The 15,420-nt window shown below is 48.7% G+C and overlaps 1 protein-coding gene across 27 annotated transcripts in view; it reads right to left on the bottom strand.

The window, feature by feature from the left end:
- ANKRD6 (ankyrin repeat domain 6) overlaps positions 1–15,420 on the bottom strand; it is a 208,621-nt gene that overhangs the window by 13,110 nt on the left and 180,091 nt on the right. For 6 of the 27 annotated variants that reach the window (XR_014805857.1, XR_014805858.1, XM_021090003.2 and 3 more), the window contains 5 exons: positions 14,266–14,364; positions 10,290–10,388; positions 8,823–8,921; positions 6,431–6,529; positions 5,090–5,167 (listed from right to left, as the gene is read on the bottom strand). Coding sequence is in view for 23 of the 27 variants with exons in the window: in XM_021090003.2 (XP_020945662.1) it covers positions 5,090–5,167; positions 6,431–6,529; positions 8,823–8,921; positions 10,290–10,388; positions 14,266–14,364 (474 nt within the window). In the remaining 4 variants the exon portion in view is untranslated. Of the gene's footprint in view, positions 1–621; positions 727–5,089; positions 5,168–6,430; positions 6,530–8,822; positions 8,922–10,289; positions 11,983–13,929; positions 14,365–15,420 lie in introns of all 27 variants that reach the window. The other 21 variants (XR_014805855.1, XM_021089991.2, XM_021089994.2 and 18 more) reach the window with 7 other exon arrangements.

Here is a 15,420-nt window from a genome sequence, read left to right as displayed (position 1 = left end):
GAAGGAGCTAAAGTCCAACCTGGGCTCTATGCAAGTCCTGGGCTGGTCTGCCCAGGAGGCATCTTCTTCTCATTTGCACTGAGGAGCCATATGGGCTAGCATAGCCTCAGTTTACTCCCTCATTGGAAAGAGAGGTGGCAAGCTATGCCAGCGGTGTTCCAACTTCCATCCCCATTGAAATTACCTGGGAGGCTTGTTCAAACAGACTGCTGGGCCCCACCCCAGAGTTTCTGATCCAGTGGGTCTGGGGTAAGGCCCCCAAATCTGCATTTCTAACAAGGTTCTAAGTAACACAGTGGATCCACCCCTTGAAAACCACTGCTCTACACGAAGAAGGCGCGGTGGCAGAGAAGCAGGGCTGTCCACATGGAAGTGACAAGGCCACAGGTGCAGGGGACTTGTAAATACAGCTGCACGGGGTGCTGGAAGAGAGGTGGCACACGTGCATGTGGCCTGAAATCATGGAGAGTGGAAGACAAGAGGCCAGAAGGAAAGACGGAGAAGATCTGAAGGACCCAGTGGAAAGGAGAGACAGAGGAGGGCCTGGCAGCTGCCAGATGGGCCCAGAGTAGGCAGGGAGAGTTTCCCACCCTGCAAGCGGGCGGGAGGGCCACCCCCCACCTTGCTTTGTGCCACCTCATCTCTTGGCACAGACTGAGCTCTCCTTTCTTCCTTGAGCCTCTCTCTCTTTTTCCTCAGGCTTCGCCCACGACTGAAGCGCAAGACCTGAAGGAGGCAAGAGGCATCGTTACAAACCACTGGTGTGTGCGGACCTAACGGAGCCTCCAGCCGAGCAAGGGGGACCGAGTGTGCACATCAGACAAGGGCCTCTAGACCACCTGCTATGCCTCCTACATCTTGGGCAGAGCACTTAGGGACCCAGAGATGAGTAGGACATCGTTGCTGACCTTGAGGAGCTCACAGTCTACGACAATGATGCTAGCAGGCATTTATGTGCTGGGCCAGGGCCGCCATGTAGGTGTGTGCAGGCCGTGCACCACTCAACTCCAGGGAGCACCACTCAGGTAGACTAGGATATGGACAGCGTCCCGTGGAGTTGTGCGACACGGCAGCTCTGTGCCAGGCACAGTCTTACTGTCTTGGGACACTGGACCCGATCTAGCACATCAGACTTTCTCTTGGCCAAACCATAACCAAGTCATATTCAATTTGATTGCAACATAACTGAAATGCATCTGTGAGCCATGGTACCAACATGGGGGAATCTTTTCCCCAGAAGGAAGCCTTTGGTCCATCCCTTCGAGGGCAGAAAGGTGGAAAGGACACAGGCGAGTACTTGAGACCAGCATCAGTGAGCTGGAGACCTCTGGGAAAGTTGTTTGGCCTCTCTGTGCTCTAACTTCTCAAACATGAGAATGGGGAGTTGATGGGATTAACCAAGACAAAGCAGGTGGCTGGCACACCTTGGAATGTCCATCACTGTCAGGTGCCTCCCACCTGCCTCTGGGCCTTAAGAGTCACTTAGTTGACAAAGATGTTTAATCACAGAGTACAGATCTCCAAGCTGGTGGAAACCTTCAGTCTCTAGCCCAGCTCCACACCCTTCCCCCAGACCCCCTACTCCCAGTTCCAAGGTTCCCCCCCTTAGAAAAAAACACTGAGGTCCACAAAGTGAAAACACTTTCAAGGTCACATTATCTTTCCGCAATAAAACAACATTCTCTTGTCTTGGTATAGGGATAGATAAGGGCTCTGTGAAGTCCAGCCCAGTGTTTTTCATCCTGATGTCAGACTTTCGTCTTGTTTTCATTAAATCAGGTGACACCATTATAGGACAAAAAGAACCTCTACAGGCAGTGGATACCACCTAAACGGAAAATTCCTGACAATATCTGCCTACGGCTGAACCAGATTTTTAAAGTGTGTTCTCATCTCCTCAGCCAGCAGTTCTGAAGTGTCCAGGGACCCAGGGTCCATGAGGTTATGATTATTTTCATAATATTACATTGGCTTTTTTCATGTTCATTCTCTCATGAGTATACCGTGGTGTTGGCCAGAAGCTACATAAATGATATTACAACAGATTGCATATAGAAATAAAAGAAGGTAGTAGATTTCTCATCTACGACATTAAAGAGATTTGCAAAAAATGTAAAACAATGTTACTTTTCTCAATGTTTGTTTTGTTTTGAAAAAAACAGTTCTTTTTCACAAAATGATGCTATTTATGTTACTACAAATGGACTTATTTTTTTAAATGAATATCTTTAACATTTCCCCACTTTATTTTCAAATATGGTAACTATTTATAGATATAAACTCACATAAACAAAGTTCTTTATGGGCTTCTATAATATTTAAGAAAGTAAAAGCGTCCTTAGACCAAAAAGGTCTCAGAACTTCAGTCCTGAGCTAAATTTTAGACTCAGTAGGAAGTCGAGTCTGATGAAGGAAGCAGCTGGTGCCCACTGCTCATCTGCTTTATTGACACTTAGAACAGCACACAGCTTCGGAATCAGCCTGAAATTCACTTTCTGAAGAATTGTGAACTGCATCAATCAAAAATGAGAAGAAACACTCAGTAAACTCAAACACAAAAAAATCCCTTCATTGACCATGTCATTAGCCAGTGAAAACAACTTAGCGTGGCTTACAGCCCTTCCCAGAGAACCATACCATCCACCAGACAGATCATCATCAATCTGCTCCACTTCACAGAAATCAGGGAATATCCCTGAGCTCCCATCAATGGCTCAGCGGTGACTAACCCAATTAATATCCATGAGGACAGGGGTTTGATCCCTGGCCTTGCCGAGTGGGTTAAGGATCCAGCGTTGCCATGAGCTGTGATGTAGGTTGAAGATGCAGCTCGGATCCGGTGTTGCTGTGGCGTAGGCTGGTGGCTACAGCTCCGATTCAACCCCTAGTCTGGGAACTTCCATATGCTGCGGATGCAGCCCTAAAAAGACCAAAAAAAATAAAAAAGAAAAACGAAAAAAAGGGAGTTCCCATTGTGGTGCAGTGGAAACAAATCTGACTAGGAACCATGAGGTTGCAGGTGCGATCTCTGGCCTCTTTCAGTGGGTTAAGGATCTAGTGTTGCCGTGAGCTGTGATGTAGGTTGCAGACGTGCTCGGATCCTGCGTTGCTATGGCTGTGTTGTAGGCCGTCAGCTGTAGCTCTGATTGGACCCCTAGCCTGGGACCTTTCATATGCCCTGGATGTGGCCCTAAAAAAAAGCCAAAAAAGAAAAGAAAAAGAAAAGAAATCAGGAAATATTGAGCTTAAAACCTTGGAAAGAAATACCCTCTTAGTATTGCTGTGAAGCATCGAGATCCATGGCCAACTAAGGTGCCAAGGCACGGGGATTTCTTGTTTCAGACAAAGTGAACAGTAAAGCAATTTCTATAACTACAGATCAACATGCATGCAATTTTATGCACATTCCAAAGATTTTCCTTTGTGAAAATAAGGTTTAGCATGTATAATTATGTAAAAACAACTTTCAGAAAATATCCTATTTATTTGCTTTCATAACAGGTGTGAAAAAACTCACTTAAGTCATTTTAAAATGGAAACGCTAAAGGAGACCCAAATAGGAAAATGGCCTGCAGCAGAGCTTTATCCCTAGGAATTCCAATCCTTAGGCTCTCGAAGACAAACAGCAGGCAGGTTCAAGGCACATCAGTTTGTGTGTGCAGGCGTATCCTCTGCCCCATGGGACCCGATGATCCTTTTATGGCTGAGCCTGGGGCTGGCTGTCCATCAAACTGCCAGAGGCTGAAATGCCAGGCAACTGTGATGGATTCTGACGCTTGTGTAGCACCCTGTCCATTTTGATCTGTGAGAGATCAGCATTTTTCTATCGGGTTTCCCGGAGGTGATTCTGCTGAGGGTTTGTTTGCAAACAGCTGGAGAGAGGTGGAGCCTTTTCCAGAGGAGTACCTGTCAGGGGTTCGGTAGATTTCCAGAGCCCACTGAGAGGGACCAACTCCATGGGCTAGAGGATGATTGATTTTGCAAAAGGCGAAAATCTTAAAACTCTTTCCAGAAACTGCTAGCTATATGGGGTATGCTTGAAAACCCAAAATGGAATAAAGGCCATGCAGAAGCCTGGGCTGGCTGAGACTGGGCTATGGTGCAGCGCTCTGGAGTCCGGGCTCTCCCTCTTGCTCCCTGAGACTTTGTCTTCTTGCAATATTGAGCAGAACAAGGTGGAAGACCTATCAGTGTTTGCTCTAATGTAACAGACTAGCTCCAACTGGGAAATAACCTAGATGTTAAACTGTTTTCTTAATGCTAAGCAAAACATTAGATAGCAACCAAAAAAGAATGCTACGCTTCCATTATGATAAAGAACTGTGACAACTGCAGAACATTTTCCTATTATGGTCAGGACAAAGGGCAGAATACAAGGGGTGTGCATACTGTGTGCACGATTATATTTTAAAAAGTGTCTGTGGAAGATAGTATCAACAAAGCTGTTTCGGGGTGCTAAAGTTATAAACAGCTAATATAGTATCACTATTAAATTTATTATCTAGCTCATTTCAACCTAACTCAAGTAAGACATCAGTCATCATCTTAAATTGAATGATGGTCAATATGCCATCAATAAAAAAGGGAAGAAAACCATACTGTATTCAACTCTCTCTAGTGGACACTTACTGCTTTGTTGGCCCAGATGGAAGCCCCCTCCCACCTTTCTCTGAGAAATGCCCCTTAAAACCATGAGGTCAAGTAGATGTCACCATCTTCTTAAGAGCCCAGCCTCTGTCCCACTTATTCAGGGCATTTTCCCCAAGCCCACCAATCACGATCTTCTGCTACGATGCTTTAAACTGGAACTTTCCCCTGGTTGGAAAATTATGGTCCTAGAAACTCATTGTGACAATGCTCCAGCCACAGAGAAGACGATGTCATTTATGAAGAAGAGCCTATTGGGCCTGAAGTCTCTGGTTCCAGCTACCTTGGAGGCTCATATGATTCCTACATTTTCCACTGCCGGGTTAATAAGCCCATCGGTCCCCTAGTTAAGCTAATTTGAATTGGCTTCAGTAGACCGCAACCAGAGGAAGTGGTTGCAGGCCTGCAAAAGGAACACAACGGGAAATGCAATAAATCTTACCTGGGGAGCTTTAGTGAGGAGAAGAGCAACTTCTGGGTTATTGTGGTAGCGGGCAGTCTCCAGCGGTGTCTGGCCTGCCTAAGGAAAGGCACGGGGAGGACCCGTGAGTACGGGACAACGACCCTGCACACTCACAGCCCAGCTGATAGCTCTCCTAGGAGCGGGCAACTCTGCCCCAGTCACACCAGCACCTATACAGCTCAGTGAAACACAACCGCATGGGACATGGCCCTGCTCCTGTGCCTCATTCATCCAATGGAGGACCCTTGTCACATCTGAGGACACAGCCACAGAGGCTGAGTGTTGACCAGGTGAGCAGTAAGTGCTCTGGGTGACAAAGGCAGGGGGCACTGCTCACCAAGGAGGGCTTCCTGGGAGAGAGAGGAGGGAGCTAAAACAACCAGATGGGGCCGAGGAACATTTCAGCTGAGGAAACACAGAGGATCATAAAATCCAGCCAAGCAATGAATGTTCCCTGGAGAATAATGGAGGAGATGCCTGGGTGGGCAGGTGAGGGCCCAGCCGCAGGGTCTCAGGAACTGGACTGTGAAAAACAATTAGGAAGCTATGGCCCTAATGAAGGTTCTGGGGAGATGGGACCAAAAACCAAGAGTCGATAACCATGGGATTCAAAGGAAGGGCAAGGTGCTCAAGGCATCATTGGAGAGGTACCATGAGGTACCACCCCTTCTAGGTACTAGAGCTGTGAGGGAGAGGAGGAAGGGGGACTAGACATGGGAGCCTTTCCAAGCTTCAACACCCCAGCTCCCCAGACAGTCCACACAACTGTACCATCCCCATCCCCCCAAGCTGGCACTACGTCAGGAGCGCAGAGACCCCAGGTCAACCCCGAGGAAGAAAGGGGGTCAGCACTGGAGCCTGCTGTAGGATGAGAGTCAGAGAGGGAGAGAAGAGGGAGAAGGAGAGTGAAGGGGTGAGGAAAGACGATGTTGGAGTTTTGAGGAAGATCATGCTGGTGGCCATTTTTCAGAGGAGCCCATCTGTTCAAAGGCCTGGAGCTCACTTTTGGTAACATTCACTTGCTGGTTTACTTACACCCCCCCGATCCTGTTCATGCCAGGATGTGCTTGCTGACGTGTCTGAAGATGAGCCCTTAGAGTTCGTAACTTTTGGGGTTGCTAAGAGCCAGGGTCTCCTTCCTTCGCCACCTCGGGCCTCAGGGCTGCGGTGTCCGTGCACCGCATCTCCTCCAGAGGGAGGCTGGGCAAAACAGTGCCCGTGGAGCTTGCAGGGTGGGGAGGCGGCAGCAACCTTCCCCTGCCTCCGCTGCCCCAAAGGGGTGGGAAATGCCTTAGAAGTCACCGTGGCAACTCCACTTACATTGTTGACTATGGTCCCATCTGCTCCAGCTTCCAGTAAGATTTTGACCACCTTCTTGTGATTTAGGGCAGCAGCAATATGAAGGGCTGTGTCTCCAGCCTGAAATTAACCAGAAGGAAATGTGCTAAGCCCCACTTGAGCATGGCCCCATCTGGCTTTTTATCCCATGGCCTGGCTTTTCAAAGTCAAACTAAGATTTATCTGAGACTGACAGGTGGCCCTTTGCTAAAGTGTTCTGAGGTTCTTTTATTTTTGTATTTTTTTTTTCTCCTTTAGCCGCCCCGTGGTATATGGAGCTCCTGGGCCAGGGATCAGATCTGAACCACAGTCTCGACCTGAGCCACAGCTGCAGCAATGCCAGATCCTCAACCCACTGTACCAGGCTGCTGATTCTGTGGCACTACAGCGGGAATTCCTTCTGTGGTTCTTTTAAAAGAGATCTTAGAACTGAATAAACTACACATGAATACCACATTCCTTGCTAAGGGTGGGAGGAGGGAGGTACCAGAATCACAGGACAGGATTCAATGCAGGAGGCAAAGTAATGCTGGGCCTCGGTTTGGGGAATGGTGGCACCTGATCTTACCAGAGGCAGGAGCACGGGCAGGAGGGCCCTGCCCCTCTGCCCAGGCAGGGGATGCACAGAGAATCCCTTGGTTTCTGAGTTAGAACGAACAGAAGGCCCTGAAGTATTACCCCCACCCCGCAGACACCCTTGGACACGTGAAAAAGCTGCTGGGAATCATCCTGCAAATCGGTGTCTTCTGTTTGGGTGGAGTCACTAAGAATCTGTTCACTTAACGCCACCTGTTTTCAACCTCTTACCAAATAGCCTATAAAGTTTTGTTTTGTTTTGTTAATGTTTTCAGACCATTAACTCTGAAAGAGGGATATGGACAAATGCAGCTTGGTGAGCCAATTCTAAATGCAAATGCTATTTTTAATTCCCAAACAGAATGGCATAAAGTCAGAGCAATATAAGGAAAGTGAAATCATTCATTCACTCCTGGCAGATAGTGATCAAGTAAAGTATGAAAATCTAGCTGTCCCAAGGCCCCTCTTCCCCACTGAGAAGCCCATTTCATTCTCGAGTCACCCAGTTGTGTGTGTGTGTTGGGGGAAGTCCTGGAGCAGTGTTTGCAGCCTCGGCTGCTCACTGGAATCAGCTGGGAAGCATTAAAAACTACTGATGCCTGGTACCCTCCCCGCCAGCTACCCCCCCCCCACATGGACTTAATTGGTTTGGAGTGTGGGTTGGGCATGATGAGTTTTCGAAGCTCCCAGATGACTGAAATATGCCACCCAGGTTGAGAAGCAGTGGTTGGCAAGGGCTGTTTCTGGGTAATCTGATGAACAAGAATCCAGGGGGAGACTGCAGAACGACAGAATTCAGCTATTTTACTAGGTCAGTGGTTCTCAGTCTTGTCCACACACTCAGGCTAGGAGCCTTTTGAAATTACCACTGCCTGGACCTCACCCCCAGATGTTCATATTTACTTGGGGGTGGGGATGGTAGTTTTAATTCCCCTTGAATCCTAACAAGCAGTCAGGGTCAGAAACAGCCATTATAGGTTTTTTGTTTGATTGATTGTTTTTGCTTTTTAGGGCCGCACTTACGGCATATAGAGGTTCCCAAGCTAGGGGTGGAATCTGAGCTACAGCTGGATTATTAACCACATTGAGTGAGGCCAGGGATCAAACCGCATCCCCATGGGTACTAGTTGTATTTGTTACCGCTGAGCCACAGCAGGAATTTCTATAGGGTATTTTTAATCTGAATCACAATCTGATTTTTTTTTAATTTCAGATTTATGTGCCCAAACTCGGAAGAGCCACACAACGCATCACTTAGATATAAGTATCAATAAATAGCAAGGTAACTTTTAAAAAATCCAAATGACTACTGAAAGTCACATTTCCATGGAACACGTAAGATTATGTAATAACCACAGCGCTATTTCAAAACCCCACTACCTGGCATAGATACCGAACTTTACAGAACAAGAGACTCCATCAGCTCCCATAAAGGTGGCAGTGTAAGGAACAACTCAGGAGTCGAGACACTTAATTCTCTTGCTTCTTTATGAAGCCACTCTTCCTTGTGGCTTCCTTTATAAAAATCATACTAAAAACAAAACCCGCCCCAAGATCTCCAGACAACTTTGCTATGCAAATGTGGTGTTGGGCATGGGAATGGTAAGGGCATGCTTTTTCCAGGAGGCCAGATAAGCCAGGGCCACAGAAACTCAGTGATTCCTGCAAAGGCCAGCACCAGCCAAGTCCCAGAACTGGAAGCTGGCACTACCCGTGCCCCCGTGCCCGGCAGCCTCGGCTGCCACACCTACCAATTAGCCTCATGGGAAGGGGGCCCGGGGAGGTCGCATGCACTGACCTGGTTCTTTTCATGGACAGAACAGAAAGCACTGAGGAGGAGCTTAATGATGGACAAGTGATTATAACGTGCGGCAACGTGCAAACAGGTGTCGCCTGCCTGTGGACAGAAATCAGACTCTAAGCATGGTCCAAGCAGTTAAAACACAGAGAAATACAAGGAAAACATCATTTAAAAGCCAGCAGACTAGCATATATTCTTTGGAGAGTATTGCCCTGAATTACAAGTATCTCCTTCACCAAAGATGCTCACTCCATGACTCACAGCCCTTTTCTGTACGCAGCCGTGCTCTTTTGCACCATGGAGACTGCTTCAGGTTTCATATGCTGAATGTCTGCTTCCACAAGACCTTTGAGACCTTGCCAACAGCCAAGACAGGCTCTGCTTAACTGGCACTTAAGACTCCACTGACCCCAGCCTCTCCTCCAATCCAAAGGCTCTGGAATATACCAAGACAACAGCACTGCTTTGCAAATGAGGCTTTCCCACCCCAGATCCACTGTGGCTGAAAGGACAGGGAAGCAGAGTGAGCTGCTGGATTTTAAGATCCCCTGCTCTAAAAAATTCAGGTGCATCCCATTTCAGAAGGACCCCAGTATCTCACAGGGAGCCATGTACTCTGGGGAGCTGAGGAAGCAACCACCGGGCATTAAAAAAGGGCATTCAGAAAAACTCAGAACCAGGACGTTCTTTAGTCAGCATAGGCCAAACCGCTCCCAGAGAGACATCAAAACTGAAGACAATGCCGTGACGTTTTGGGGTGCTTCCCTGGCGTCTCCATTCGAGCGCTCGCTCTCTCTGGAGATGGCGGCCCTTGGCACACCCTTCTCCCCTGGACTAAGAAGCAGCCAAGCTCAAAGCCGAGGTTGAGAGCACTCTGGTTCTGTAGATGAATCTGCCCCCATCCGGGGGTCCCAGCTAAGGCCATTTTTGAGAGAAGCTTTGGTAGGATTCTTGAGTCCCGGGGCCGAGACCACAGCTTGTGCACAGGGGGGAGGGATACCCATGGGGCTTTTCAGGTCAGAAACCTCTAGGAACTCCTGACCCTCGCTCATCCAAGGACACCTTAGTAACAGATCTGTCAAGGCTGGGCAAGGAGCACCCCCCGTGCAGCCTCAGCCAGTATTGGCTAAGAAGGGCACCACTCGATGTGGGCGGAGGGTGGAGACAATCAGACTCATCCTAGACTCCTCTGATAGACACATGCTGTACAAAATGATAAACCAGACCCAGGCTGAGGAGTGAGGAGGCAAGAGTGGGGGAAAAGCAGTGTTTTTGAGGGTTGAGTCCTCTTCTTGTCCCTCTAAAGGGCCCCTTAGGAATTAGCAAAAATTGAATACTTTATGGAGAGTCCCCAAACCCTTTTTACATTTTTATCTTCTACATGTGAACACTCAAGTACTCTTTCAGGGCTATTTTCTGACGTGACATAAGAGAGCATGACAGAAGCCAGTTTTGTTCACCCACGTTGTTTTTGAGGTCGGCACGGGACCCGCCCAGCAGGAGGACGCGTGTGCTCTGGGCATGGCTGTTCTGGCAGGCCAGGTGCAGAGCCGTGTTCCCAGCCTGGGAGGGAGGGAGGGAGGCAGAGAGATGGGAGGACACATTAGCACCACGCTTCTCGCAGGCCTGCATGGGGCAGACCTCGCAGGGCAGCAAGACTCACAGGAGAAAGCCATTGCTCACATTCTGTTTCCTGATTGGTGGTCCCAGCTGGGGGGCTTCAGGAGCAAGAACATTTCACTGGGAATCCAAAGAGGAAGAAGAGTCACATCTGTCATGAAACCTTGGTTCCAAGTACTGGCTCTGCCACAGCCTTGTTGCAAGCTACCGGGTAAGGCTCTTAATAGCTGGGCCTTGAATTCCTTACCTGTGAAATGGAGCGTGACCCCTCCATGACGAGGCTGTGAAGTCTGATTCCAAGTGCCTAGGAGAGCATCTTCTCAATGGCAAGATGCTGTGCACATGCACGGCTTTGTTCCTCTTTGTGATGAGGGCATCCTTCCTGTCCCCACATGGTAACAGCTGTGGCTGCTCTACCAATGGAGTAAGGAAGGCAAAACAGGCCACTTCCTGTACTGCAGGCTAAAGGTAAGAGATTTAACTTGCATGCCTTTTTTGAATCTTGTGTTTTTCTTGAAACATCAAAATCTGATGTGGACAAGGTCCCCACATAACAGGCAATACGACTGCATCTGTCACTTCCCATACAGATAGAGACCCTCTTGCTTTTGGATTCTACCTTCAAGGTCAAAATGGCAACCAAGGGTCAGAATCCTATCCACAGCAATCTTACAGAAATAATTCATGACAAGAAGGGCACTTTTTGAAACTATGGCGGAGAAGGCCTGCAAGGCTGCTGATAACCCCTAGAAAAGTAATAAGAAAAGCAGGTGGCACGATTTGGTGTCAGCGCAATGTTTGTCCTGCTGAGCCTGCAAGCCGGGTCAGGCCTACAGGCAGTCGTGGGCTCAGAGCTATCAGCTTGCTTGCCTGCAGCTTTTCCCTTACCTGGCTTACTCTGGATCACACAGCACTGTCTGCTCACACTCAAGGCTGGCTTACACTCCTCACCTCTGAAAAGGATGAGTTTATCTCACAACCTTAGCTCTGACTGGCCTGGGCAGAGTCTTTCTTCCTCACTGTTACCCTCCAGGAAACTGGAGGAGTTCTAAACCCGAGAATTTAGTGAGCTCAATGGCTATCAACCCTCGGCTGCAGGATGGAATCCCCTGGGGGAGCCTTTAAGCAGACCCGTGAGCAGCTGCAGCTGGGAGGTACCTGGTCCACAGGGTGAGGCCCAGGCTGCTCAGGCATTGGCAATGAAAGGCCTGCATTCTAGGACCTCCCCCTCAAATCTAGGGCAAACTGGGACAGCTGGTCACCACGGGCCTGGTCATCATGCAGGTTTGGGTTTTTTTCCCTTTTTTTGGGGGGGTGGGGTTTAAAATTTCCCATGAGGAGTTCCTGTCGTGGTGCAGTGGTTAACGAATCCGACTAGGAACCATGAGGTTTCGGGTTTGGTTCCTGCCCTTGCTCAGTGGGTTAAAAGATCCGGCGTTGCCGTGAGCTGCAGTGTAGGTTGCAGACACGGCTCGGATCCCACGTTGTTGTGGCTCTGGCGTAGGCGGGTGGCTACAGCTCCTATTCAACCCCTAGCCTGGGAACCTCCATATGCCGCGGGAGCGGCCCAGGAAATAGCAAAAATAAATAAATAAATACAATTTCCCATGAGATTTTAAAGTGCAGCAGGGTAGAGAACCACTGTTGGCTTAGTCCTCCAAAACGAAGGGTCTTCCCCCGTTCTAAACACTCCACTCCCTGTGGCAGGGCTCAGGGCTTGGCTTGGTGTCATTCTTGGTGCACACAGAGAAGGCTGTCTCAAAGGTGCTGGCTTGATGGGAGTCACTACATGTGTGTTGAATAAATGAATGAAATAAAAGAAATCTGATGGCTGTAGAAATACACCAAAATTTACTTTGTCAATAAGATATCAATTATGCTGAAAAGCATTTGAATGAAGAATATGAAAAAACATGGGTTAGAATATACAGAATATGGTACGTCTATACAATGGAATAGTACCCAGCCCTAAAAAGGAATGAATTAATCACACATGTAACAACATGGAAGACTCTCAAAACCACTGTGCAGTGTGAAAGAAGTCACACAAAAGGCTGCAATGTCAAAACCTGAAATTAAAGGACTGTGACCTAGGTGGGTAGACATAGCAGGTGTTTTTACCACCCTGAGTAATGAGTACTGATTTCTAAGACAGGGGCTACCATACTTGATGAGTAAGGACCTTTCTTGGACAATGGAATATTATCCAGCCTTTCAGAAGAAGGAAATTCTGTCCTTTGTGACAACATGGATAAACCTAGGGGGCAATACATTAAGTGAAATAAGTTGGACAGAGAAAGATAAATACTACATGATCTCACGTCTATGTAGAATCTGAAAAAAATGTTGAACTCATAGAAAAATGGCTACCAAAAGTGGCTACCAAAAGCTGGGGAGGGGGTAGAATACAGAGAGGTTGGTAAAAGGGTTCAAACTTTGAGCTATAAGATAAACAAGGCCTGAGGATCTGATATATAACGTGGAGAGTATAGTGGATAACACTGTCTTGTATAATTGAAATCTGCTAATTGTAGAACTTCTACGTTCTCGTATCCACACACAAGGTAAATATGAGGTGATCAATGTGTTCACCAACCCTGGGAGTTATCAAGTCATGTTGTACACTTTTATGTAACTTATCTGTTGACTTTATCGCAGTAAAGCTGGAGAATTAAAAGAGAGAAGGACCTTCTCAAGGCTTCCCCAAAGGCTGTGGCTGGTGTGGAATGGAAGTCCCTCTTCTGGGATGGCATCTCACCTGTGCTTTTCTAGAGAGAACTCGTGGCTCCCATAATACTTTTGGGGCCCCATGGGGGCCAGGGAAATAGACACCCCTGGGCTAGTTTATAGCCCTAATCGTGGCACAATGAATCACATCTCTTACAAAAGACTCTACTGGCACCCAGCTTGGGCTTCCTTACCCAATAACGGGGAACCACCTCCTCAGAAACTTACCAGCTCACATTCCAGACCATGTACCCCTTCAAAGAAATGGAGAGCCATTAGCCGGCCAGGCAGTGTGAGCCAGGCACTACGCAAATGTTACAATGCATGGCTCATGCCCTTCCTCAAGCTTTTAGCTCGTGAGGGAACCGTGAGAAACATTTCGCCAGTAAACACAGTGCAGAATTGCATGCAGTCAAGGGACAGTTGAAAACCACCTGATGGGCTTCTGGGGAGAAGCAGGCTGCCCTGGGGAACTGGGCTGGAGGTCAACAGGCAGAAAGGAAGAGGAGACCCCCTAAGGGAGGACGGGCAGTGAGCCCACCTGATGGTGTGGGAGGCCCATGCCAAACCCACCCAGAGAGCAGACGACAACAGCAGAGGCTGAGGCCACCCTGGGAAGGCCTGAGGCAGTGACAAGCTGATGATCTTTCCCAAAAGTTTCAGGGCAGAGGAGGAGCAAGATGGAGAAGGGACCAGACCAACTGGTCAATCCACTGTGAAGCTTCTGAACTAACCCAGGGACACATTAATAAGGAGCATGGAAGGAGTTGGGGAGAGGCCAGCGGGGTGACAGAGGAAGACGAGGGACAGGAGATGATGCTCTCCTTCCCCTGTCCCCACAGGACAGGTCCTCTAGCCACACTCTAATGGACCCACAGGGAAACAGGGCGAGCTGGACACTTCACAGGAGGCTGAGAGCCTTGGGTTCTCCCCATGTGGACCTCACTCATCAAGGAGCTCCAAGCTCTCCTCTCCCCATTGGGTTCCACGCCCAGAGTCCTAGCTCTGCTCAGCGAGGAGGCTCCCTCGGGGAAGGAAGGCTGAGGCCGCCCTCACCTATGGACATGGGGATCTAGCACCCGCTGGGCCTCACCTTGTTCTTGGCAAGCACATTGGCTCCTGCTTTAACGAGTAGCTTGGCTGACTGGCTGAAACCATGCCAGGATGCTTCGTGCAGGGCTGTGTTCCCATCCTGAGGAGCACACAGGGAGAGAACGCACATCACTCGAGGCCTAATCCACCTCATCGCAGCCCATACAGCATAGGGTATTTCAGGGCACACCCTGTGCCTGTCTCAGCTGCAGTTTTCCCACCTGAACCACAGAAGCTGGGAAATGATCTGAGTGGCCGGTTTCTCCATTCTCGCAGAAATGGTACGTAACAAGTACCATTCCAGAGGCATTACAGATTGATGATGTACAAGGGATGCCTTAAGGCATTCGGGCTTAAGTTTCTCTGGGAACCTGGGTTAAGAATGGCTTCAGGGGGAGTTCCCATTGTGGCGCAGAGGAAACGAATCCAACTAGGAACCATGAGGTTTCGGGTTTGATCCCCAGCCTTGCTCAGTGGGTTAAGGATCCGGAGTTGCTGTGAGCAGTGATGTAGGTCAAAGACACGGCTTGGATCTGGCATTGTTGTGGCTGAGGCTGTGGCTGGCAGCTATAGCTCTGATTAGACCCCTAGCCTGGGACCCTTCCACATGCCATGGGTATGGCCCTAGAAAAGGCAAAAAGACCAAAAGAAAAAAAATAAAATAAGATCCAGGACCCATGCACAGCTCACACTGAACAAAAAGTAACATTAGGACTTCTCCTCCTCCCTATCTCCATCACCCCTGAGGGCAGCTATGCTCTGCTCTTGGCCCCAGAGAGAACCCTGCGAAGATCAGGCACATGAAAAGACCAGCTTCAAAAGTTCTATTAGGAGACCACTGAGTGCAACTGTCCACCTTGGCCAGGCACTATAATAGCTGCTTGCAGGACTTGTCCCATAACAGGAGGCCCTGAAAGGAACACGGTGCTGCCCTGAAGACTAACCAGGAGGACTGGGGAGGGGCCGGTAGGAGGGAGGAGACAGCCAACCTCCCAGGATCCTTGGTGCTGGTTTTGGCTGAGAGGTAGGTGTGTTGTCAAAAGGACCTTGAGTCAGACTAAATATGGACTGAGCAAGACAACTGGCTAGAGATAACCTGGAAACTCTCCCATAAAACCTGGATTCTCAGGAAACCTAAGACTGAGCCACGTGGCAG

The sequence above is a fragment of the Sus scrofa genome, chromosome 1, assembly GCF_054392235.1.
Source record: "Sus scrofa isolate SSC_HxYL_T2T_F1_AM1 chromosome 1, Sscrofa_HxYL_maternal_Yorkshire_Landrace_v2.0, whole genome shotgun sequence".
Classification (NCBI taxonomy): domain Eukaryota; kingdom Metazoa; phylum Chordata; class Mammalia; order Artiodactyla; family Suidae; genus Sus; species Sus scrofa.
Note: the sequence above shows the minus strand (reverse complement) of the source record. Positions and strands in the feature narration are given on the sequence as shown.